Raw genomic sequence first — 27,815 nt, 5'->3', positions numbered from 1 at the left:
ATTACAGATGAACAAAAAAACTTATCAGGAACACGTTTTTATGCAAATGTTTTCTCTTAATAGACCCCTTCACGGTTCACGTCACAAGCGGTTCCCACTGCGCATGTCGGGGTCAGAAAAGTCATTACAGCAGATTGAGTTGCGTATTATTCGGTATCGTTAAAATGCTTACCTATGTCGTGGGCTGTGAAAATCGCACCAGGTCTTCCGTTAAGTTTATGCGATTCATGCAGAATCTCAAAAACAAAAAAAATACAACATCTGCAGCTGCAAGCAGTTAAAGGCGGAGTCCACGATGTTTGAAAAACGCTTTGGATAAGGAGACGGGCCGACTACCAAAACACACTTATAGCCAATTAAATCAAATCAAATGCCGGGTTGCGTATGTGTGGGGCGGGTCTATCAACAGAAGGTCCAGATTCTATTGGGGTAGGGGCGTGTTTGTTTAGGTGATTTCAAATATCAACATTGGCTTTCAAACATCATGGACTCCGCCTTTAACGTGCAGACTGGAACAATGCAAATATTAAAGAGGCTTGTGTTTGTGGTGCTCACTTCATTTCAAGTCGTTTTTCAGCCCTGTTAGATTGAATTGTGAAGCCTCGATGTTGTGGGCGGTTTGACCCCATGCTGCGCGCGCGCCCGATGGTCATTCAATGTTTACAAACCTTGAAGGGGTCTATTGACAAGAAAACTCGTCAATGGCGGGAAAAGAGTTAATAGGTCACAAAAAATTATGGTATTTCTTGTTGTGTATGTAATAAACAAAAAGGTTTGAAACTGATGGTTGATGTAAACAGAAAGGCAAGCTCACCTCCTCTTCCTCCCAGTCGATCAGATCCCAGTCATAGGTGAGCTCCGCCCTCCTCCTCTTCCAGAACTCAAGGAACACGGTGGCTATGATGGTAGAAGAAAGGAGTTAATTACGCGATGAAACAATCACTGGTAGCTAAAAATATATATTTTAATGGTAAAATGAAATTAAGCTTTTGTTAAATGTGACTTTTCTTTCTATCAAAGAATTGTTATGACCTACTTTTGTCCCAAGCAAAATAACTCCAAAGATAAAAAGTGTGCTTAATTTTTAAAGCTTGCTTCTCTTCCTAAAAGCTCACTTCACATTTGAGCTTTAAAGATTTAGACTTGCAAATGCTGTAATGTCCTTCTGCGTCTCTCTTTTGGGACAGTACATTCTTTATCCCTGTCACAGTGCTTTGATAACACACTCCAAACGTCCCTTCACATGACTCACATCAACATTCCCTAAACCTCTGGAGTCTATGGAGCAAAGTTAAAATGTTACAACTGGCGGCGTGTCGCACTTAAGTATCAAGTACTGTCCATAATTTCTGGATAAAGCTATAGCTGATAGCTAATAGCATTCTCATTTATCGCATTCATCAAGTTAAGTTGCTTGACTGGCACACCTACTGCAAGGTTTACCTATGTTCAACCTCATGCGCCATGAAGATTGGCGGCTTACTTGAAGCAGTGCATGCCGGTTAAAATTTTTGTAACTGTAGTCATGTTTCCATCACCATGATTTTATGTGCATTTTGAAGTATCGCATCAAGTCATGAAAACACAGAATTTCGACTAAAAACCCCTTAATTCACAAAAAAGTTTTTACGCTTGCCTGAGGTGATTTTTAATTTATGCAAAAAAGAGTAAATGCAAATAATGGGAGGTGGAAAGGCACTTGTCGAATAAATTCTGACGTGGTGAACATTAAACTCACGGGACTGACCATCTAGCTGTTTCCGTTGTTGTTGTCTTTACCATATATGGGACATGACGTCGTTGCAAAGCCCTTGCTGCTAGTGCCTGCATCAAAAATGCTGCATTCCTTCTTCTGTGCACAGCACTTATAACTTGCCCAATCGTGACTACTTGTACATGCAGTCCAGTCTCCATTCTACAAGCATGCCTTGTTTTCTGTTTGTTACTAGGTTAGGTTACCAATATCACAGTCATCCGCTTAAACAACTTGATGGAAACGCACCTAATTCGCATTTGTATGTTTTCTTTTTTTGCGAATTTTGAAAGGATTTGCTTCACGTTTGGATGGAAACCCAGCTTGTGACGTATGGTATCAAAGTACCGCGAGAGCTTTTCGAGAGCATAGTGGCTTCAAGAAGTTCTGATGACAAGCTCTTCCTGATTGGTCACTTCATTGATGACAGTTCCACTAATAAACATTATAAATTTATGTTTTTATAATAGACAAAACTTGTTAATATGTATGAATAGTGTGCCATGTAAAAAAAGCAGCAAACGACCAAACTTTATTGGTATTTTAATAATCTAGGCTACAGTATAAACAGCAACTAAAATATTACATATACGGTAAATGGTTTCTGGTTGCAACTTTTATTAAAAGATTTGTTTTTTGACAAATTCACCATCTAATTCACTTTATTTGCGATAAAAAACTCAATGGGCCCTATTTTAACGATCTAAGCGCATTGTCTAAAGCGCACAGCGCAACGTCTAAATGGGCGTGTCCGAATCCACTTTTGCTAATTTAACGACGGGAAAAATGGTTTGTGCGCCATACGCATGGTCAAAAAGGGTTGGTAAAAATTTTTTAATGAGAAATGGGAGTATTTCGGGCGTAACGTGCAATAAACCAATGAGAATCTCAGCTCTCATCTCCTTTAAAAGTCTGTTGCGCTGGCGCTATGTCTAATCCCTATTTAGATGACGGACTTTGTAAACTGAAAAACTAAGCGGAGGAAGAAGATCCCCAGTTTAAGATTAATGTTAAATAATTGTGTTGTTTTTCACTTGTATTGTTATTATTTCATTAAAACCTTTAAAACCCGTTTTCTTTTGGTCATGGAAGTAAAAAAACAGGCTTTTAATTGCTTTAAATGTATGGCTATCCAATATCATCAAAAAATAATTTACAAGTATGTAAGAAAAGGTTTGTACTGTAAAAATACTTTATTTGTAACAAACCGGAGATAAAGAATTTACAAACGGCTCCCCGCACGTTTCAGCACTTGGACAGCGTCAGTTTTTTTTAAGCATGACTTAAAAATGTTTCTCATCTCACCATATCCACAGGTACAGAGTCATCATATACAATAAATCCGTGAGGTAGCATTTAAAAAAACATTTAAAAACAGATGCATTTGTTTAAAGCAAAGCATTTATTTACTTTCCAGGCTACAGGTGAAGCAGCCCTTTCTGCCTTCTAACGTCTCAAAATTGGTCTTCATTTATGTCCAAGAGACTAATAGTCTATTACATTCAATCCTTTAATCTTTCATATTTAAAAGCGTTTTTATGTATGTGATAAGCAAACCCGCGTTGTCGTCCCGTTTAGGCGCATATTACATATTACTAATGCGCTCTTTAAATAACAAAAAAACATATTGCGCCATTGACTTTAGACTTTAGATCAGGTTTTTGTTGGTCAATGGCGTAGTCTATTTTTGTTGCCTCAAAATAGCAACGCACCAACAATGCGCGTGAACACACCTCGTTTTCAGACAAGAACGCCCATGGGTGCAAAAGGGGGGGCAAATGCATTTGCTATTTAAACAACGCGGCGCTAATTAAAATTGCGCAGGGTGGAAACTAGCAAATGACACTTGCGTCGCGCATTGCGCTGCATTGCGCCGGGTGTAAGAGCCCATGGACTCGGACTGGAAAACACTGCTATAGTCCATTTCATGTTTATAACAAACTGTGCATCTGTAGTGTAACTGCTAAATCATTTATTATAACAACATTTTTGTAATTGCTTGTTAAAAATACACAGATACGTTGAATGCCGATCTACAGAAATTGTGATCAAATGATGAAGAAGTGCATGATAATATTTATGCACTTTTCTTTCTCTTCTCTCTGGAGAAATGTTTTATTAGCTTTAGCCAGTTAAATACACTTTATAAAGTACCCACAATTACGATGCCTACCATTAGCCCACCTCGCCTCCAGAGACAGTTTAACACTTATTTATTTATCGGTTTGTGTCTTTGCACAATAGTTGATTACCCCTCCTAGTATACTGAAGTGTTAACTAAAGTCTAAGGCTAAGCACTTGACTTGTGAGATATTTAACAGTGTGGTTTATAAATGAGGTTGACTGTGACTGAAGTGATTGATTCCAGTGGATTCTCTTGGGTTTTTGAGTCAATGCTATATAATAGCAGCGGCAGACAGCTATAGATTCTTATTTTTCACTTGTGCACTCAATGCACCTCTTTTATAATGACTTAATTTGTACTTCAAATCAATTGCTGACGTGTCTTTCATTGTGCTATAGAAAAGAATACTGAGTAGATTAAAAAGATTTTGACTTACCCCATATTGCCATGAAGATAGCAAAGAAGACTGTGCCTCCATTATCAAAAAGATGGGTCACCTGATAGCAGAAAACAAGAAAACAACATAATGCATCTTAAGAATAATAACAGACAGGATGCTAAATATACTATGAATAAAAGACTGGAGTAAATCTCAGCATGTATTAGAGAAAAACCCATAAAGATCTCAAGTCAAGATTTTTAAAGATTTCAATATAATGAAAATCGTTTCTTATCAAATTTTTTCAAAACCATTTACTATTTATTATCCAAAGCAACTTACTATGCATTTAAAGTACATTCCCAAGTACTGAGGAACCCATGACCTTTTGTACTGCCACAGAAATAATCTACAGGAACACTTTAGTAGAGAGCCCAGCCAAGAAAGCCTGAAGGCCTGAAAGCCAAGACCCCAGCAAGAAGCTCCATTGACATGAGCTGCTCATGCACCCAATGTGGTGCTCAAAACCTTGACCTAAGAGTTTTATGCTTTACTGACTGAGCTAGACAGACCTCTTGAATAGCTCTATATTCTAAATGTATATATAAAAAATGTCTTATTTGAAACCTTCTCCTGTGCAATCCTTTGAGAAATGTTTGTATGGTGACAAAGAAACAAGCAGTGAGAGTTTAACTCTTTCCGAGCCAATGTTTTTTTTTAAGTTGCCAGCAGCAGCATTTTTTATGATTTTCACAAAATTTTAATGCCTCGCAGAAAATGTTCTTAAAACATATAAACATACAATATATCAAATGAAAGAACAGACCCTTTGCTTTTAAAGAAAAAAGTTTTATCGTATCTTCATTTGTTCTCTTTTTATCAACTCTCAAATATGGCTAGGTTTCTTAAAAATATACTACATTTTGAGCAAAAAGCTGAAATAATTGGATTTTTGAAAGGACTTTTGTTCGAGTTCAAATTCAGAGTGATGATCAAAACATGCATGGAGTTTTTACTGTTCTTGGATCAGTGGATGCTTCAATGTTTTATAAGTTGGGTAAGAATGCCACCTAGTGGATAATAGTGAAAATATGGATTGCCGTAAAAACTCGTCATTGGTAGGGAAACGTTTTCTCGTCAATGGCGGGGAAAGAGTTAAAGTAAAATATTTCCTTATAATAAAAATTTGTATACTGTAAGGCAAACTCATCTGACTGTCTCAAATAATGTATTTTTGTTGGGAAATAGAAATTTTATAAATTTCGGAAATTACAGGTTTTTTCTACTTAGCATGAAAGTAGACTGCAGCTGTCAGGCTTTAACTTTGTGTCTAACATCTCTGTAAGGTAACGTTGGCCCAAATGACGGAAACCAATTGGCATGGCGAAGGGTCTTTGCGCATTAAAGCAATAAGCCCCAAGAAGCAGTGGGTTACCAGTGGATTTTGTAACAGCTAAGGGGCGTTGTAAAACCCACTTAGCTGTTATCAAATGCAGTGTAACCCCACTGCTTCGCGGGGTTTATTGGGTTTATAAAACGGTTACTTCATATGCATAGCAGGGTTTCACAAAATGAAACACAAATAAGTTGTAATTATATTAGTACAAATATTACTCTTCCGCCAAACAAAGTAGTTCCTCAGAATCAAGTGTGGCTGAAACAGACGCAGCAAAGACACAATGAAAATATAATTTAAGACTGTGGTGTTTATTTTTATAAATCAACATTCATCTAATTTAGATGTGCAACTGTTGAAGTGATGATCAAATATGCTTGGAAGCATGCTGAACTCTTTCCCCGTCAGCGTTTTTTTTAAGTTGCCACCCAGTTTTAGTTTAATGCCTTACAGAAAAATGATCTTCTTTAAATAAACATAAAATATCACATGAAAGAACAGTCCATCGGCTTTCCAACAACAACAACAACAAAAAAAAACGTTTCATCCTACCTTCATTTGTTCTCTTATCAGTTATCGCCTCTCAAATTTTCAGCTAAAAGCGGAGATAATTCAATTTTTGTAAAGAACTTTTGTAAGAGATCAGATTCAGAGCCATCAAAACTTACAAGTCACGCTAAATCCACCACAATGCTGTTGTGTCGAGTGAATGCATCAGTGTTTAAGTTGTGTAAGATTGCCATCTAGTGGATAATAGCGGAAATATCAATTTAAGACAAAAACAACCCAGACAACGTTTTCTCTTTTTTGACGAAATGACTCAACAATATTTTTTGACATTTATCTGGATATCGCCATAATTGTGCAAATGTTGAAAATTAAAAAATGATTAAAGACTGTGGTGTTTATTTTCATAAATCAGTACGCAGCAACAGTGGCGCAGTGATACTTGTGATGCGGTCTGAACCGTGGGTTTACCGGGGTATTTTATCACGGCTTAGAATGTGTTTCAACCAGTCCCGGCGCCATGGGCGGGCTTTAGGGGGCCGGGCCCGCCCTGTGAGTCACTAGTGCCCGCCCTGGACGAACCGGCGGTCTCCCTTCACCTGTTCACCAGCTCCATGTTTTTTATCAATAGACCACTGTAATTAATTAAAAGTTATTGTTTTGTACATATATAACTCATGAATAAAAATAAAAATGTGTTTGGTCTGATTTAAAAAATATATATTTTAAACGAATTTGATTGGTTTGTCAGTAGTGAACGCGGAAATGTTTGGTTGTTTGCTAAGCGCGCCACGGCTTAATGTTAAGACATGATGGAGTGCTGCCTGCAGTGAGACTGACACGTTATGGTTCTGCTGTTATCTTTCGCTATTTTCGCTGCTGAAACAACAAAAACAGTCAACATTGCGTCTAAAATGTAAGTGGCTTAATATTAATTACTTGTAGTGAACTGTCATTAAATCTGTCACATTTTCAACCGTGATGTGATGCTGCACGACTTGCCGTGAGACTGGGTTGAACTGTATCATGTTATTTTAAAAATCCACATTTTTACCGCAGTATGTTTAACCCACTTTGTTAACACACTTTGTGTTTTCTGTGCTTATTTGTTTAACTTTGCGTTTTTACATTATGCACTTTCGGTCGCCATTGATTAAAGGATGCAGAATCATTATCGTGTTTTGGTGATTGTTATTGGCGTTTCTAATCAGACTAGGCAACTTGTTCGGTCGAGCAAGTAAAATTCTCTTTCACTTGGCCTTTTAAAAAATCCACTTGTCTCTGATATTAACCGGACAAGCGTTGATGTCGAGCCCTGCGACGTGTTTTATTTGCGTTTAGATTGCTTCAGTAAGCTAGGTCCAATCTTTACGACTTCCCCGTTGTATTGCGTTAATGGAGAGGTATGTTAGTTCTTCCTCGCTTTTTTGTCTACTTAATGCATAATTAATGATATTATGCATTGCAGTGACGTTGCTCTCATTTGTGCCCCCCCTAAAAAATGAAATGCCCGTCCGTGAATTTGTGTCTGGCACCGGGTCTGGTTTCAACCAATCAGAATGAAGAACCAGAACGAGCCGTTTTATAATCTGTCTTTTCCGGCGCTTACGATGACGTTTTAATGTTACGTAACTTAGGTAGTTTTATCTGACTCCAAAAAATAAAATCTTGCTGTTTATAATACGAATCGGACTGATTATTACTTTTGAACAATTACAGAATTTGGATGGATGTCTGGTTATTCTGATATAGCCCTACTTATAGGTATTGTATTGCATCCGTTCATTCAGCTACACATGTTGCTCAGGATTTATGCCCCAGCCATTTATTAATATCTAATAATAATGCGGGTCCACAATCACAATCGAACCAGGCTTGGTCGCTGCCAGAGGTTGGACTATACGCTTAGATGACCACCCTATGCTTGCTTATTTCTAAACGTTCTTTAATAAGTCCCCTTAGAGGAGCAACTTGATTATTACAATATTTATTTCTAACCAGAGGTCATGACCGCCGCCACAAGAATAAACTGACCGATTTCTCCAATGGTAGCTTTGTAGAATCATGCCATAGTTTCATATGCACACTTAGATAGAATAATATTGAAATGATCAGAGGTCAAGGTTCACCCAATTTAGAGCGATCAGACAACACTTACATGTTACTCTAACAGTAAATACACATTATTAGCATCAACACATCTAATTGCACTTAAACTAACGCAAAGTGCACGTCAGCGCCACTATCTAATCTGGGATTTTAGTCAGGTGCTAGCCGGATTTCAGTAATTGCGGTAACAAGAATGCATTGTAATTTACTAGTCATGTCAATAACTTCCGTAGCAACTCAGAATAAATCCAAACATAACAATTTATTAGCCAGGTTGGAAGATCATAATTCTTAAGGCAACTAACAATCCAAATCAAATATGAAACATTTATCAATAAACAGTTGTAATCATATGAAGAAATTGCATTCCTGGCAAAAGGACGATACACTGTAATAGTGTAGGAGATCTGGGTACAGATTCCTCAAGTAAAAAAAATACATGATGCTGTGTCCAAAGACGTAACATCATGGGGTTAATTTCTAAATATAGAAAAAACCCCTGAACCCTTTGCAAACTTTCCCTTAATATCCAGGGAGAACAAAGCATTGTAATAATGATAGGAATTTGGTAGTGAATTGGTCCTGTAATCCAGTGGCTGCACCTTAATCTGCATACAATGGGGGATTGGTTTACATGTCTAAGGTAAGAGGTGTGTTTCAACATTGAGTGAAAGTTGAGCATGGTTTAACTTATTGCAAAACTATGAGTTAGGCAGAAGAATAAAATAAAAATAAAGGGAGACAGAACTTGCATTTACTTCTCAACGAGAGCTTAATTTGTTTAGGAGGTGGTCATTTGTCAAATGAAATGTAAGTCGTGTGGAGCATCTCTGGGGTTTCTACAATATGTGAACAGTGAGGGCTTTGGCATACTTACATTTCACTCAGATATTTTTTACTTAAGTTGTCTTCATAACTTGCACCCTCAATTCAGTGGCATACAGTATCATTCTTTTGAATATCAAAGCAATTGCAAAGCTTGAATTTGGGATGAAGCAACACTGAGTATGTTTTAAACCGAGTTTAAAAAACAGACAATTGTATTGGGAATGCAGAGAAGATGAACCTGGAGGTGCAGGCAGGTATATGGTGTTGATAAATCCTTGCGTAAGCTTTCTAAGATGAGGAAACAACAAGATCCATCATCCTTAGATTAAATTTAATCAGTGTTCTAATAAACCATTTCATGGTGCGTGGGTGGGACCAAAAGGAATAAAGGTGTAAGGAAAGAAGCTGTTTATATAAACTTATTTATATCTTTTGTATTGTTTTTGATGGCTCAAGTTAAGATTCACAGAAGCAGGTGATCAGGAAAATATCTGATAATAGAGGGTCTATTATGTATAGTTTGTTTTGAACTTTGCTGTCATTATTCCAACACTGTGTCTCTTCCTTATCTCCAACACACATAGTCTTCAACACACCTGAAGTCATTCTATGATGTTACACCACTAAAACCATGACTGACAAACTCTTTTTTGGGCTTGACCAATGCCCAATGTTCAAACCAGCAGCGTTTGAGTTACTGGACCTAAGCATTACCCACATTTAGCCAGACTCAGGACACATGGTAAGACTTACTAAATGCCAGATGCATGTAAAAACTGGTTGGGAGTTAAATTTGGTCAGTAACATTTTTGCAACATAATACATGTTAATGGCTGCCAAATAATGCAGCTTGTTGGATTTAAATTAATTCAGTGAATTATTACAATAATGCATAAAGTAGAAAGTGCATGTAAAGTACCTTTGCATAGACACAGCTGTCACTCAGCGTCCAGGAGCTACAGTTGCCTTCGCACATGGGGCACATGATGGTGCTGTGGGCCTCACAGATCTCTTTACTACAACACGACCAAGAAATACACATCACACATGAAAGGTCTTTCAGGAAGAAATCAATACAGGGAAATAAAATGGAATCAAAGTGTTTTCTACTGGTTACATTCATAATATTGCCCATGAAAATCACACAAAACTTTCAGTATATAGCAGCTGGGACTGACCTTACTTGGCTAGAGTCCATGGTGAACAGACCATAGAGAAAAACGAAGAGGCCGACTAGGGCGGCAGGGATCAGCATACCTGTGTACCAGCCCAACCATGCAAAATACAGGCCGATCTTCTCCCCGAAGTACCGCCTAGAAAAACACAAACAGACATTCATAAAAAGACACAGACAGACAGATTGACAGTGATGATGGGTGACCTTATTCTCCAACTGATGCAAAAACAGCAAAATGTTGCCAAGCCGTTAGATCACCATTACATTATTTTTGAACCCAACTTCAAAAGTGGATGGATCTAAATCAGCTTCAATAAATGTTTGTGATGACCCTGAGACAGCATTTTTACTGCCTGTACTCAAGCTGTGATTTACACTGGAAAAACTGCAGTAAACCACACCAACACAATCTCGCAAATATTGTATGCAGGAGTTAGTGAGATTCAAACTGTTCTCACATAACACATTTTTCCTTCAAAGTTGCCAGGAACAGTTGATCAAAGCACAAATCGAAAAACTTACAGACCAACAGGTTGTTGTGGGCTTCAAAACCAAGGAGGTGTCCAGGTTCTGGTTTCATTAGATTTTTTCATTAGTTTACATCAAATCCACAATATAGTGTACGTGTCTCACCGAATGAGGTCTAATGGCTGGTATTTGTACCACATTCCCCAGCGTGCCCATCTTTCATAGAGAAGGTGTCTGTGGTTCTGGGCGCCGTGAGTCTTTATCGGATGTCTACTTTTATAACTTCCCTATAAAACACAATTAATAGCTTCATTTAGCCTAATACTGTACAACTCTAATAACACTTCAAAATGTATTGAGGTATAAGACTGCATTGTGCCACTCTTTGGATTTTACCTCATGTGGAGGAAACGCTGCCTCGTACGTGCTGTTGCCAAGTAACCGATTGATGCCTTAATAAAAAGCAGAAAATAACAAGAATTAATTTTTTTACTTCACTCTTGGCACACATTTGCCACATACTGACAAACAAGGGTTATAGTCAGGGTAACACATTAATTGCAGTTGTGGGACAGTCATAAAATACCAAGTAGCATTCAAACACATCACAATGACTACAAAGCTGAAGAAAATACTGAAAGTAGCAATTAAAAACAACAACATAAAGACACATTGAAACAAAGATTTTACTATATACAGTAGCCTACTGTATATGAAGGTAAATAAACACAAAAAGTACTTTTGAAGTGGGTAAAATGTGCTTAAAATCCACTCTGTATTCATACTGTCACTGGCCTGAAAACTGACTTAAAGGTTTTTGTGTACTTTATATTTATACTGTAGGTTTATTTGAAAATATTTTTTCAACTTTTTTACATGTGTTTTAAGTGGATGGCTTATATGATGTAGCTAAAAGGTTTCTATAATGTTCTGGGTGTTTTCTAAGTGGTTCCATAAGACCGTACTGAATCCACCCACACATCTCTGTGATATTTTATGTTTATTTTTAAAGGTCGGTTTCTGTAGCGCCACATTCCTGAAAGTCCTAACCACAGAAAAACATTTGAAGAATTTCATTTTTATTTAATTTGGCCACTTACTATTTGTGGGGTAAGTTGTCACAATGGAAGTCTGGTGTTCTGTGACAAATTGCTAAGCTTTATGAACAAACTATACACAAACAAATCTAATTAAAACACAAGTCATTTGAAAATACAACTAAAGAGAAATAAATTAAAGGTTTAAATGCCATCTGAGACGACATCAGGTGTTAGGTATCATACAGTGTGAGAACAACATGCTGCTTTTTGCATTTAATAAAACTTTAACATCAAACACGTCCCACGTATTATGTAAGCAATAAGGTACGAGAGGCTGTGCTGTATCGTGAGTAAGTAACGGCTGAAGGGCTTCGCGTCGTGCCTGCAACCCCTTCGGCCGTTGCTTATTCACGATGCAGCACTTGCCTCGAGTGCCTTATTGCTTTTATAAAACGGTTACCACACAATATTAAAGTAAAAAAAAATATTAGTGCAACTTTCATGAAGTTAAATCAATAAAAGCATTCCTTCTGCTAGAAAAAATAGTCCCTGACTGCGAACAATAACATGAAAGCTCAAATAAAAACAACAAACTGTTCTCAGACTTTGTCTCATTATATGTTTATGTGTTGCTAAGGGTGTTGCTAAGGGCGCAGTGATATTAAATAGAACTGTTGGGTGAAGCGGTCATAGCAGTGTTTTATCATGAATAAAGCACACCTATTGACCAATCAGAATCAAGGATTGGAACTAACCGTTTTATATATTCTCATTAATGCATGTTTCTTTATTGTTATAAGGTACTACTTTTCAGTGGGGGTGTTCAGAGAATGTCATGGGCGTAAGGTGATCTCTTCTTTTAGGTAAATTTTAGGTGAACAAAACAAAATGTACTGCATCTGAAGGTTAAGGCAGTTGACTAGTTGTCCTATCAGGCAACGACTTTTCAGGCAGAAGGCACCTCCAGAAACAGGCAATCCTACTTCGCATAGAAATGCAATCTAAAGTTGATTAAACTTAAAATGAATTAAACTAAATTTGTTCTTGAGCACATTTTTAAGTTCTGGAGCACAACCCTGCTCAACTAATCACGTTCCCTATGGGTGCACATGAGCAGGATTGTGGGATAGCTAAGAATCGTGTACAGTTAAGCAGTCATAAATATATTATGAAAAATACTCTTTCTGGAGTGTCAGTCATTTGCAATAAATTAAACTCGAGGATTGCTGGGGATTTTTGTGCATACAAATTTGAATACAGCAACAATATTGTCTGCATCAATACTGAATGCATCACTATTGACCTGTACATAATTGCATATACCCAAAGAAACATAATCTCTGGTAAAAACCATTTTCACAGGTCATAACTTTGTGCCAAAACGATTATTCTCAGGTTTTTTATATTTATGCATGTGTGGGGATATATACACAGTAGGGATTTGATTATATTTGGGTGTTCAATGTAGACCTGTAGAGCACCACAGAAACTGTACAACACTGTACTAACCTTCCCATGCACTCCCTGACTGGCCCATGAGGAGCCGCTCGCGATGACCATAATAATTAAGCAGATACAGACAACACAATGGTGGAGCTGCAGAGAAATGACATCATGTGACTCGCAGAGACATGCAAATACACACTCACACATGGACCATGAGGGACGTTGACTGATGGGGCTTGGTGCGGTTCTTTGATGTTAGTAATGTGACTAGTGATGGTCCCGAAAAATGTGGTTTAAAAGGTTGATGAGTTTGTGGTAAAGGACTGTGGAGTACTAAAAGCATTATGCCTCGAATCATCACTCATTTGTTTTTTGACTCTTTCTGTTTGAGCATTTTAGATTTTTTTACTTTTCAGGCAAATGAGCACTGAATGTTGAGTGTTTTCTTATGTTAAATAATAACATCTAAATAAATAATAATGTTTTATTTTAATAACTGATAGCTCTAGAATAACCTTTTGTCCACGGTGTTTTCTGCCTATAGCCCACTAAGCCATTATGCTGCCCCCTGTGAAGTTACAAGCTCAAAGTCTATTCTAAAGAGACATTTTGGGACACATAATTTGTAGAAGTGTGTTGTCACCATGCCAAAGAGCCATTTTTATCTAAACTGCTTCAAAACATACTTTGTTTGGCCTTTAAAGGATGACTGAATTTTAACGATGTTTTTAGCTGCAGGCTCACTTTCTCAATTTGGTAATAAAGATATAGCTGCCCCCCTTCTATGACAAGACATCTAATGGTGTGTTTCATTCTATAGCGATATCACATATCCCCTAAAATAATCTCTCTAAGGACTAGTAGGGCATAGATCTTTCACTGTGACAGCTATTTTCTGTGATACACAGATATTCTGTGTGTGTTTTTGGGTGGTTTATAAGACGATATCCAGTGTTGGGGGTAATGCATTACAAGTAAGCGCATTACGCAATAATATTACTTTTCTGAAGTAACGAGTAAAGTAAAGCATTACTTTATAAATGTACACATTAATATTTGAGTTACTTTTTAAAAAAAGTAATGCAAGTTACTTTTCAGTTTAAATAATTTAAAAATAAAATAACGTACTGAAATAAACTGAACATATTTACGTAGAATTGCGCCTGACCGGGAACACCTAAAAAACACCTGCAAGGCCTGAAAGAGATCAAGCCTCAGCCAAGTAAGAAAAAGTAACGCAAAAGTAACTAAAAAGTAATGTAATCATTACTTTCCATGAAAAGTAACGATTAGTTACTTTTTTGGGAGTAACTTAATATTGTAATGCATTACTTTTAAAAGTAACTTTCCCCAAAACTGACGATAACAAAATAAAAACTTCAAGTCATGCTTGTTCAACTGCTCCAACCTAACCTCAGAGAGAGACTTAAACCAATGATCGGTCCAGCATGGAAGTCAGGCACTCTTATAAGAAATGAGGCTTTATCACACCAGCTGGCCTCCATTGCACCTGCAAAGGTGGTTCAGGTCGATATGCTGGTTGCAAGACCGCAACCACACCTTGAACATTGGTGGATACCAAAACATTTAGGGCTATATTTATGTATTTTAAAAACATTAAATATTGAGGAAGGGGGCAATTCAGGCATTTAAAGAAACAAAAGCTACAACAAATTGTTTGAGACAAACTTGAATGAGAAGTGCTAAACAATGATAATGTTAAATATGTTTTTACTTTTGGAACAATCAAGCATGAAAACCTACTCTACTTTATCCCAAAAACATAATCAAGACATTGTAAAAGGGCATAAAAAGACCTCTTTAAGCACCGTGAAGGTCGCTGCCAATGCAAAGTGAGCTTAAGTAATGATGCTTTTCCATTGCATGGTACCCCACGGTTTGGGTCGGGTCAGCTTACTTTTGAGGGCTTTTCCACTGGATACAGTACGTAATAACGATAATTTTTTTTAGTAGAACCTCGGTTGGGGTTTCATGCGAGCTGAGCTAATACTAAAACATGACGTGAAAACACAGTAGATCACTGATTGGTCCGAGAGAATCGTCACTACCAGCGTCATTATAATGCAAGATTAGCTTTCCCTTCCCTTCGTGCGTGCTGTGCTTTGTTGTAAATTCCCAAACTCTCTTTTAAAAAACATCCAGAGGCTAAGAATCACCATACCAGTGATACCGGTGATTTCCAGGCTTGCGGTTTGTGGCGGCACATTCGCACCGCGCATGCCCGCATGCAAGGCATTTTTCCAACTTAAAGGGGTCATAGCATGAAAATCTGACATTTTCTATGTTTAAGTGCAATAATTGGATCCCCATTGCTTCTATCAACCTAGAAAACGTGAAAAATGTCAACCCAGTAACTTAGTTTGGGTAAGCCATTTTCTGCAAGGATGTGAAAAATTAGGTAGTTCAGATTTCGCCTGTTTTGTGAGGTAGGTAGCAAGGCAAATTACAATAATACCGCCCCCTTAATCTGCACTATCCAACCACAGCACTGCCATTTAGTAAAGAGAGAGAGAGAGAAAGAAACAATAAATAAAAGCACAATTGAGATTCAATTGCAATAAACCACCATCATTGTGATCAGTGTTTGCATTTCATCAGCTCATTTGCATTTTAAATGACACACCCAAAAAAGGCACATTTTTGCTCAAGCCTACAAAGCGGCATGCTATAATACATTATCTGTGGGGTATTTTGAGCTAAAACTTCACATTTGGGGACACCAAATACTTATTTTACATCTTTAAAAAAATCTCATAATGTGACTTCTTTAAATGAGGCTAAGCGGAGCAGGTCGACTGATGCCACGGGTGTTTGTACAGAGGTAGTGATAAACCCCATGTGCAAACATCTATCTGTGGTGGTCAATTTTAATTTTGTGGCGGACTGAGAAATAAATGAATGTATGTGGATGTACAGCATTCCAAGGACCCTCTCACATGTATGATGTCACAGCAATAGGCAGCGCAAATCAAACAATCCCTCCCACTCTGAAGTGATACTAAACTCGATGGAAAAGCTAACCAAGCTAAAGTAAAGTGAGCTGACATGACCTGACCCGTGGGGTACTATGCAATGGAAAAGTGCCATAAGTTGTATGCCACATTTTAGGAAGCACAGTGTGCATTTCTGAGAAGAACAGCACCGGTCTGCAAAACCACTTATGGGAGCGATGCAGCTCGACTGGAGGAAACCTGCTCTTTCAAGGGTCACATTTACTATACAACTAAAGTCATTTTGGTGAAATATTCATTTGGCACGCTTCAATGTGCAGATTTATTCTGATTTGGTTGGTCATACCAGTGGCGTTGTACATCATAATGATTCGACCAAAAATTCTGAAGTAAAGATATGGTGAGCTGCATTGTTTATTAAATATTATTTAATCTTGAATATTATAACCACAACTGTTTAGAGTTCCCTAATAGGATTTTGCATTGAGTTGCAGTGGCACGGTTGAGCGCAGAGATTTATGGGAGATTTAGCTTTCTTTTTCCAATCTGATCTAGTCTGAGTGAGTTGGGTTGTCACTGGTATTAATTTATTAACGTGAAAATCCCACGGGCAGGGACAGTTTTAATCAGCCGTAATACACAAGAGCGAACAGACAATCAAGCCACATATAAGAAGGGCACAAGCGTGACTTTAAAAATAAGAGGACTAAGAGAGATTAAAAGAAAAAAACATACTCAGTTGAAAAGGTCAGAGAGACATTTCAGGACATTAGAAATTATATTTATAAGCCATTGCTTCAAGACATTTACAACGTTTTAAATGAATTTTATTATAGCTGTGCATTTGAGTGCTAAAGTTTCTTCCGGTTTGATCGGGTACGCTGGCGCGTTTTGGCAGCCGCTCCTTTCACCGTTTGTTTGTTTGTTTCTGTTTGTTTTTGTTTTACCGAAGCTGGGTTTTTTGACCTGCTGATTATAACATATTTTAGTAATGTTGCGGATCTCCTTCACACTCTCTGGATTACTACTTTTATTTGTCTGCGTTCTCTGGAGGGCACTGGAGCTGCATCGGAGGAGTCCATCTCTATCCTGTTGCTGTCGTGGATCGGTTGCGGTCCTAGCCTCACGGATTATGGTTTTGAGGTACTCCGCTCACCAGTTGCACAACTTAAATCAGAATTACAGGTTACACAAAGATACCTACGAGTTATGTTGTAATACCGGCCTGTTGAGGCAAAGACGGTATATACATCGGCGCTCAGGACGCAGCTACAGCATTTCTAATAACATCCGCGTGCCTTTGAGCCGGTGTCTGACTAAAAGAACGTATCAACAATCTGGTGCGGTCTTCGAAAACTTATCCTCGCTTGTTCGATTGGAGTTACCTTCGGTATCGCAGAGCCCAGTCAATGCTGCTCTGTTCAACGCACGCTCAGTAAACAACAAAGCCCTGCTTTTATCGGACATCATTGCAGATCAAAATCTAGACTTGTTGTTTTTAACAGAAACATGGCACAAACAAAATGATGGGCTCATCTTTAATCAGCTTACTCCTGAGGGGTACGGACTGGTCGATCTACCGCGACTTACTGGTCGAGGTGGGGGAATTATTGTGGTTCACAAACTGCAATTTACAATCAGCACTGTGTGTATTCCACAGTTCTCTTCATTTGAATGCCTGGTGTTATGTATTTCTGCTCCTATGGCAATTACTATTGCTACTGTTTATAGACCACCTAAGGCTAATGATGTTTTTATATCTGAGTTTGCTGACCTGTTGTCAATGCTGTGTTTTAAATTTAAGAACATCCTCATCTTAGGGGATTTTAATATTCACATCGATGCAAATGACTGCTTGATAACAAAGGATTTTTTATTCCTGTTGGACTGTTTTAATCTTAAACAGTTTATAAGTGGCCCAACCCACAATAAAGGTCATACTTTGGACCTTGTGATTGCAAATAATGCAATTGTCTCTCAGCTGTCTTCTGCTGACATTGGTCTTTCTGATCATCTGGCAATTTTCTTTAATCTGGAATTGCATCTTCCATGTGCATCACCTTCACATACTGTTAATTTCCGTAAATGGAAATCAATACACCCGGCAGATTTTGCTGGCTCTGTAGTTCCCTCCCTTAGTGATCTTCACTTGGCTCCACTTGATGACAAGATCCTAAAACTGAACACTGTTCTGGCATCTAACTTGGAGCTTTTTGCTCCCTTAAAGTCTCGCAGTGTCTCTTTTGCTCGCTCTGCCCCTTGGTACAATGAGGACCTGCGTGCTAAGAAGACTGCTTGTCGTAAATTGGAGCGCAAGTGGCGTGACTCAGGTCTGACTGTCTTCTATCAGTCCTGGAAGGACACTTTGGGGGTATATAGAGCTGAAATTGAGTCTGCAAGATCTGCATATTTCTCCCAGATCATCGACAGCAATCAAAGGAATCCACGACATCTTTTCCACACCATAAACCGACTCCTCAAAGTTAACGTTGGCTCTTCTCTATCTGTTTCAAATCAGTTGTGTAATGATTTTCTTAATTTTTTCAGCTCTAAAATTGACAATGTCTACAAACTTATTCATGCTGCACCTGTATCATCATCCACATTTTGTTCACCTAGTTTTTCTGGTATACCCTTCTCTACCTTTTCACAAATTGACAATGAGCTGCTCACTAGGGAGGTGTCACGTATGAAAGTTACCACTTGCGTACTTGATCCCCTCCCCACAAGCCTGTTTAAATCCTGTTTTAATTCATTGTGTCCTGCAGTTCTCGATATTGTAAATGATTCCCTGCATACTGGTGTTGTGCCAGCAGCATTGAAAACTGCTGCTGTAACACCTGTTCTAAAAAAACATAACGGTGACTTGGACAACTTTAACAATTATCGCCCCATTTCAAACTTACCGTTTCTCGCCAAAATTCTGGAACGTTTGGTGGCTTTGCAGCTACATAGTCACCTCACAGTTAACAATCTTTTCGAACCTCTTCAGTCTGGTTTTAGAAAATTTCATAGCACTGAGACAGCCTTGGTCAAGGTCACCAATGACCTGTTATTAGCCTCAGATTCCGGATCTCTCTCCATCTTGATCCTCCTAGATCTTAGTGCCGCTTTCGACACGGTTAACCACAAGCTGCTACTCGAGCGTTTGAAAACTGTCTTTGGTGTTTCTGGGACTGTTTTAACTTGGTTTAGATCATATCTTTCTGATCGTCAACAGTTTGTATCTATGAGTGGATTCCGGTCCGTCACTGGTTATGTCTGTACGGGTGTTCCTCAAGGTTCCATCTTAGGCCCCTTACTTTTTAGCATTTACATATTTCCTCTTGGATTGCTTTTAAGATCACTTGGGCTAAATTATCACTTTTATGCGGACGACACTCAGATTTATATTCACTCTAAGACTAATCATAATCTGGACCTTTCTCGTTTGACTCACTGTATTGCTGAGATAAAATCATGGATGTCTCAAAACTTTTTGTGCCTCAATAGTGATAAGACGGAGGTCTTGCTTCTTGGCACCCCTCACCAGCTTCGCAAAGCTGGCTCACTATCTCTAAACATAGATGGCTCTGTTCTGGAAGCACAAACCAAATTAAAAAACCTAGGAGTAATCTTTGATTCTGGTTTGTCTTTTGACCCCCACGTTCGTTACACCGTTAAGAACTCATTTTTTCATCTCAGAAATATCGTTAGACTTCATCCTATGCTGTCCCGCTCGGTGACTGAAAGGCTTATTAACACTTTTGTGTTCTCTCGCATTGACTATTGCAATGCACTTCTGATTGGAGTTCCTAAAACCACACTGAATAAACTACAATATGTGCAAAATTCTGCTGCTAGGATCCTGACTGGAGTCAGGCAAAATGAGCACATTACACCAATTCTCAAGTCCCTGCACTGGCTTCCGGTCAGGTTCCGAGTTGATTTTAAAGTCCTCATGCTTGCATACAAGGCACTCCATGGTCTTGCCCCCCAGTATCTGTCAGCACTTTTAACTTTTTATACACCCACCCGTCACTTGCGCTCCTCACAGGCACGACTATTAATAGTCCCACAGTCACGGCTGCGCTCAGTAGGGGATAGGGCTTTTTCATCGTACGCACCTAGACTCTGGAATGCACTCCCTCCTTACATCAGAGACGCACAGAACTTTAGTAGTTTTAAATCTCTTTTAAAGACTCACTTTTTTAGGATAGCCTTTTTATGACCCTTTTATTCGTTGTGTGTTCTTACATGTATGTATGCATTACTTGTCTCATTTTTACATGTACGTATGCATTTACTTCTTGTGTTATTTTTACATGTATGTATGCATTACTTACATAATTTTGTGTGCGTTGTTTTCTTATTTTCTGTTATGTAAAGCGCCTTGAGAAGCTACTTTAAAGGCGCTATATAAAAATAAAGTTATTATATTATTATTATTATTAAATTGAGAAAGTACAGAGTTTTTTTATTTCATACTATATTCTCATTACTGTAAAGTCATAAGAAAGAAATATTTTATAGTAAATGGTTTACAAATATTTGTTGTATCAACTTAGGTTACATTAAACATACAAAAATCATGTAAATACAATAATACGAATATAATGAAAAAATATTTTTGGGATCATTAAAAAGTGATCCAAAATTTAACCATAATGGTCCAATCATAAAGTCAAATATTAAAGGAATAGTCTACTCATTTTCAATATTAAACTATGTTATTACCTTAACTAAGAATTGTTGATACATCCCTCTATCATCTTTTTTTTTTTTTTTTTTTCATCCCTCTATCATCTGTGTGCGTGCACGTAAGCGCTGGAGCGCGCTGCGACGCTTCGATAGCATTTAGCTTAGCCACATTCATTCAATGCTACCAATCAGAGATAAAGTTAGAAGTGACCAAACACATCAACGTTTTTCCTATTTAAGACGAGTAGTTATACGAGTAAGTTTGGTGGTACAAAATAAAACGTAGCGCTTTTCTAAGCGGATTTAAAAGAGGAGCTACATTTTATGTCGTAATAGCACTTTTGGGAGTACTTCGACTCGGCGCAGTAACACCCTCCCTCTCCCATTATGAGAGTGAGAAGGCGAGCGGACTTTTCAGGCGAGTCGAAGTACTCCCAAAAGTGCTATTACGCCATAAAATATAGTTCCTCTTTTAAATCCGCTTAGAAAAGCGCTACGTTTTATTTTATACCACCAAACTTGCTCGTATAACTACTCGTCTTAAATAGGAAAAATGTTGATGTGTTTGGTCACTTCTAACTTTATCTCTAAATGGTAGCATTGAATGAATGGGGCTAAGCTAAATGCTATCAAAGTGTCGCAGCGCGCTCCAGCGCTTACATGCACGCACACAGATGACAGAGGGATGCATCAACAACTCCCAGTCAAGGCAACAACACAGTTCAACACTGAAAATGAGTAGACTATTCCTTTAAATATATTTTATTTTATTTTATTTTGCGTTAAATGTGACTCACATATTTTTAAAATTGTATATAATTATAATTATATAAATGATGAGATATAATTCTAATTCATTCTTTTTTACTGACAAATAAAACAACATCCCTCCATATATTTCCTCCATATATTTGTGTATATTTGATATACAGAGAGAGATCGACTGGGATTGTGAAATAAGAACAAAATGTTCTTGATAAGTTTGATGAATATGGTTTTGGATGACGGGGCATGGGAGGCGGGTCTTGGATACTGTCTTACCCATCTTAGATTTCCCATCCTCATACTTCATCCGCTGTAGTACATGATGTACTATTCTGCTCCTTGTCGAGGTTGAGAAAAAAGTCTCTTTGTTGTGGATGTTAAAACTACAAAAAGTACATAGCATTGATTTAATACCCAGGTAGATATTTGTTATTATGGATGTATTGATATACAGTATAGAGTACAGCAGCATGCAGATGGTTTAGAGTGAAAATGTACACAGCTGACCGCACTCATAAAATCCTGTACAGTAGACTGTACTTATATGTTAAGCAATGCATTTGATCTTTGACCTGTAAAGTGAATGTCAATAATCTGGTTTTTAAGGTTAATCATTTCATATAATCTACACTGAAATGTCACATGGGGTCAGTTCTGTACATCCCATGAGCTGTAGTGGTGAGATCAGCATGCCTGAAATCTATACACAGCTATTCAATTACAGTATCATATGAACATCAAGCAAACTGATTTACACTGACGTTTGTTAAATTAAACGTTTAGGATAGTTTGTGATAAAGAGCAGTAAAGAATCCATTTTGATAAGCACATTTTGCTAAAAGCAATGCTATTTTTACTTGATTACATTTAAGTTTGATTTTGTTGCCTTATCTTTCTTTAAGTAGTGGTATCTAAAAGTCAAATCAAATGATTGGATACTTTGTGCAGCGTCAGCGATTTAGGTTTGATGTGACAGAAGAGGGACGTACTGGTGCATTCTAGCCCTGCTGAAGGGCGCCGTGTAGCAGTCGGATTCTTCTAGATCTGGTAACGCCTCTTTGTCCAGTTTCATGGGGTTCCTGGGCAACCAACTTTTTACCTGACGAAATTTCAGCTGAAATGGACTGCAGAGAAAATCTGTGTTAGCATTTCTCCAACATTCAGGAATTATTTGAGCAGGCTAAAAAATACCAGAGCAAAAATATGATAACTACTCACAAACCTGTGTTTTCATTACCATTTAAAGGTGCCATGTCACAAGACTTTTTTAAAATGTCAAATGAATATTTAGTGTCCCTAGAGTACATATGTGAAGTTTTAGCTCAAAATACCATATAGATAATTTATTATAAATTGACACTTGTCCTTTAAAATGCAAATGAGTTGATCTCTGCACTTCTGACATCACAAGGGGAGATGTAGAAGCACTGGGGACCCAATTATAGCACCTAAAGTCAGATTTTCATGATATGTCCCCTTTAAGTTGCGCAAATTGACATTGCAGATTGAAAATGCGGGCGATAGAATCAATTTCGCAAGGACTTCCATATATCCCGATGCAAGTAAGTCAGATAATTGTTATTTGAAGATGACGTGGTATGAACTAAAACCTCACAGAAACATTTCAATACATGTCTGATCCCAAATATAAAAGGTTTTCCTTGCCAGTAATGTTTGGATAACACTCCTACATCTCTTTGGTTAAAAATAATTCCTAGTGCAGTGGATGTGATATTAGTAAACCTACAAACATCAGTCGATGTGATGTTTGAAATGACTTATCGTGAGAGGAAAAACGATATCATTGATTTATGGAAACGTCGTCATTTCCCAATAGTCTTTTGTCGACATTTAGAAAATAACACTAAAGTTTTGTGCAAATCTGCAATGGAAACTCAGCTAATGTCCTCTAGAACCAAAAAGACACAAGAAATATGAGAATTAAATCCCTTCTTCAAATCTTAACTTCTCATCAGTTAATGCATACACAGCTACTACAGTATGACTTATTAAATATTAAGAGAATGGACCACAGGGAGGAATTCAATGAGCTTCACGTTGGAATAAAATCATCAAATGCCAAACAAATTATGGGAAAAGAACTTTACGATGACTTACCTGCCCAGATTTTTTTTCTTCCAGTCTGTGAAGTAACACTTTCTCCTATAAAATATACATTACATCATTGCAAAAGCTTCACAGTTAATGTATGTAGAAAATAGGAGAGGACATTAAATCTAACGTAACATACTGTATAATACAACCTGGTGTAGTGTGGTATAGAGTAGTATAGAATAGTGTAGTGTTTTGTAGTATGCTGTAGTATAGTGTAGTATAGTCAGTTTCTTCTAGATCTGGTAATGCCTCTTTGTCCAGTTTTACAGGGATCCCAGGCAACCAACATTTTTACTAATTTTACTAATTTAATAACAATATGCATGACTTGTTATTTCCTTACTTTTTTATTAAAGGGGCGATTTAACTTGATATTCTGTTATATAAGAGGTCATCATACTTAAATAAACATCATCCTGCAAGCTTCAGAACTGAAAACGTCCTTGTTACTGAAATATTACCGTTTTGGGCACCAAGCCAAGAAATCGGTCAGGGGTGCGTTTCCCAAACAACGACATAACTCGCTGCTGAACCAACATAGTGCGATGCATAGTTGGAGAAACGAACTACCTTGTCACGACTGTTTCCCGAAAGCATAGTAACTTTGTCGCACATTCGTCGTTTGAACCATTTTGGTTTAATAACATAGTTGATGATGTCACGTGGGAGGTGAAGTACTAATTAATCTGTGCAAATCAATTAAATGTCAGATTATTGCTGTAAATAACATATATTGCATCGGAAGACTGATTTTGTTATCGGGATTTAGATATCCGTTGTTTATTTTCAAGATATTTAATTAATGCGCAAGTTCCCTCTTACGTCACTCCTCCCAGGGATTCCCCAGGGTCTTAAAGCTCGCAGAGCTTTCATTCTGTTTACAAATTTAAAGACGTAAAATAAAATGTTTATATATTTAGAATGATGGATATAGACTGTACTACATGTTCTTTGCTTATTTTGTTCAAAAGCATGATCAACGTAAGTCTACATATTATAATAACAAGGAACGATGCTTCTAACGGCAGGTGAAGAGCTGTCGTTCCAACGACACAACTTTGCGATGCAGTTTGCAAATGTTTGTTTGAACGATGGTTTCAGGAAAAACCTGCATCAATGAACTATGCTGAAACGATTGAACTTGTTGGCTAACAATACTTTCGGGAAACGCACCCCAGTTCAGGAATGTGCCGAAATGTGACGTCAGATTAGAATTTAAACACCTCCTCCAAACCCAAAAGGCAACGACCACTTTTGTAGCCCCTCCCACAGCTTCGCGTGACACACATGTGGGCCAGGAGCAAACTTATGCAGTGTCTCAACAATCAATAAACATGTCTTTAAAGATTGCCAAATGTAACTGACTTTTAAATACATTTTTCCTGAGAGACTTTTATTATAACAGACTTTTATCTTTTATGCGTACCACATGAGTAAAGACACCAAACTGTGCTCAAGAAATTAACTTAAGGTATAAAAGGGCATCTGATTAAACATGATTATAATATCTTATATCCTTGAATAAGTCAAATGTCTTTTTGGATGTTTGATAAGTTTGATATTTTGTATTTACAAATTGTTTGACAATCAGTAAGTAAGCTGACAATCAACAACGTTTAAGAAAGATTCTGTGAAGCATTTGGCTTCTTAAAACTCACATCGAAACAGAAGAGAAGCCCTCATGAGCCCTCGTTTGTTACGCCCGCCATGGCACATTAAAGCTTTCTTATGTTTAGTGAAAGCTGTCCGAAGCTGTGCTGTTGTTCGCCAATGTTGTATAATTTCATTGACCACTGATTAAAGTTCATGTGTGTGTTTTGTATTGGTATTTGAGCAGGCATGTGTGACCTGACATGAGATTTGCAGTCCAGTACTGTATCAACAATTTGACATATTGTGAAATATTCACACTTTTATTATTTTGATACTATACGTAAATACGTTCATTTGCATTAGGAGTGAGGAAAGAGGCATTGATGAAGAAATATAAATCAGTGCCTATGATCATAATTATTATCTTACAGTTTTTTGGTAACTGATATACATGAGGAGGTTTGGGAGGTTGCTGAAAGTAGAAAAGGGTTCTCCTCAAATAAACCTTATGTTTTACATATATGCTACAGTATATGTATGATATAATTTTAGTCTTGTTTAAACGAATGCATTCTATTTTGGAATCCCATTGTTGACAGGTATGGTATAGAGAAGTGTAGTGATATGTGATATAGTGTATAGTATAGTATTGTATACTGCTATTCTGTATGTATGCTTTTATATAAGGTTTATGAGAAGATTATGATGAGGGCATTATGATCAATCAAAGCATGTGTGTGTATAAAGTACTGTATGTGTGAATGTGAGAGCGTTACTCCACCTAAAGGGCATTCTGATGTTCATCTGCTCAGCATATTTACACAACGTGTCCCACTGCGCATGAATCTTCACAAACATGATATCACTGTTGGTTAATGAGGGCTGTAAAATAAAATAAAAGTCATTATTTTTAAAATCACACAACACTCAATATCATATTGGTCATATTTCCCATTGAGTTCAGCTTAATTCAGGGCATTTATCATATTTTTGAAGACTGGAAACAGGTTTATGGGTACACTGTATTATGAGGCTAAACATAGAGTAACCACTGAACAATACTGCAAAAAAAGACAGAAAGAAAGAGAAGTTTCATGTAGGGGATCCGGTTTGGTAGATTTGGTGAATTATTACCCATGGTCTTCATTCATGTTGTCATATTTCTCTTTTTTGAGCTATAACATGATGGGAATAGCGTACTAGTACAGTACTGTACTCTCTGTTGTGCCCGATATTCATGTTTTTAATATACAGATTTATTACATGTGGGAGTGAGATGCGACTGCTATAATCTCATTTCTTTTTTCAATTTTAGACTGTCGTATTGACTGTAATTCTGCTACTATATTGATGTAACAAGTCGTAACAGGATGCAGTATCTTTTTAAGGAGACATACATAAAACAGCACATACAGTTAGTACCTATCCTAATCTTTAATTTCACCTAGGGTGGACAAATAATATTTTCTGAAGGTATAGCACATCCAATTTTAATACACATAATTTTATGCATATTGATGGAGGAAAGCATTGAGTTTAAGAACATTTAAATCTCCAAATTAAATATAATTCAAGACTGTTTACACTCACTTGAAAAACAAGTTTACATAATAACACATGCTCATAAACAAGAACAACAGACTGTGCTGTAACTGAATAAATGTATAAAAAGTGATGATTTTGCTCCCTTGAACACAAACGCTGCTTCATATGCATTTTTTCCAGCAGACAATTTTTCACATAAATCAAAGTAGCTAAGGTTTGAACAAATAGTACAGATTAAGATTAAAACAAGCACATACTTATACTACTTACACACCAAACGCGGTGCATTACGTTACTCGCTCTAGATTACTCACGGGATTTATTCGAATTTTTCGCTCGAATTTAATATTTTCAACTTGGGCGAAGATGCGTTTGAGGCGAATAGGGCATGTTTTCACTGCAAACACGCCGCTCATAACGCATCATTCGCATCACATCTGATCGCGTCTTTGCATTGACTTTGTATGTAATCTACTCGCGCAAATCGTTGAACTCATGTCTGGTGTGAACCCACAGTTACTCATCCTGGTGTGAACCTTATGCTCTATAGAGATCCTGCGGTTGATGTCACGCAACCCACACAAACCGTGACGCACAAACCTTTTTTTCCGTCGTTAAATTAGCAAAAGTGGAATCAGACACGCCCACTTTAGACAATGCGCTTAGATCGTTAAAATAGGGCCCAATATGTCTATTGTACTCACAGTGATATAGCCATGCTGGCTACCTACAAACAAGGCCAGCTAGGGTTGATTCCTAGCTAACAACACAGTTGATTTACTTTTCCAATGATGACAAAGCAGGTTTTAGCCAACAGACTCCAAAGTTGAATATTCATCGCAAAATTAGATTGCGTCCATTTGTACCCATCCAGGCTTTTGTAGGCTTTTAAAGAGTCGGAGTATACGAGGGAAAGT

At 37.5% G+C, this 27,815-nt stretch overlaps 1 protein-coding gene across 5 annotated transcripts in view; it reads right to left on the bottom strand.

The window, feature by feature from the left end:
* ano3 (anoctamin 3) overlaps positions 1–27,815 on the bottom strand; it is a 96,658-nt gene that overhangs the window by 41,502 nt on the left and 27,341 nt on the right. For 3 of the 5 annotated variants that reach the window (XM_055192858.2, XM_055192860.2, XM_055192859.2), the window contains exons 5-15: positions 26,135–26,235; positions 23,764–23,808; positions 22,635–22,769; positions 21,922–22,028; positions 13,292–13,378; positions 11,139–11,194; positions 10,908–11,029; positions 10,276–10,410; positions 10,017–10,113; positions 4,315–4,375; positions 815–897 (exon numbers count right to left, since the gene is read on the bottom strand). In XM_055192858.2, the coding sequence (XP_055048833.2) occupies positions 815–897; positions 4,315–4,375; positions 10,017–10,113; positions 10,276–10,410; positions 10,908–11,029; positions 11,139–11,194; positions 13,292–13,378; positions 21,922–22,028; positions 22,635–22,769; positions 23,764–23,808; positions 26,135–26,235 (1,029 nt within the window). The remainder of the gene's footprint in view (positions 1–814; positions 898–4,314; positions 4,376–10,016; positions 10,114–10,275; positions 10,411–10,907; positions 11,030–11,138; positions 11,195–13,291; positions 13,379–21,921; positions 22,029–22,634; positions 22,770–23,763; positions 23,809–26,134; positions 26,236–27,815) is intronic. The other 2 variants (XM_055192861.2, XM_055192862.2) reach the window with 1 other exon arrangement.

This window comes from Misgurnus anguillicaudatus, chromosome 6, assembly GCF_027580225.2.
Source record: "Misgurnus anguillicaudatus chromosome 6, ASM2758022v2, whole genome shotgun sequence".
Lineage (NCBI taxonomy): Eukaryota > Metazoa > Chordata > Actinopteri > Cypriniformes > Cobitidae > Misgurnus > Misgurnus anguillicaudatus.
This window is presented reverse-complemented; position numbering and strand designations above follow the sequence as displayed.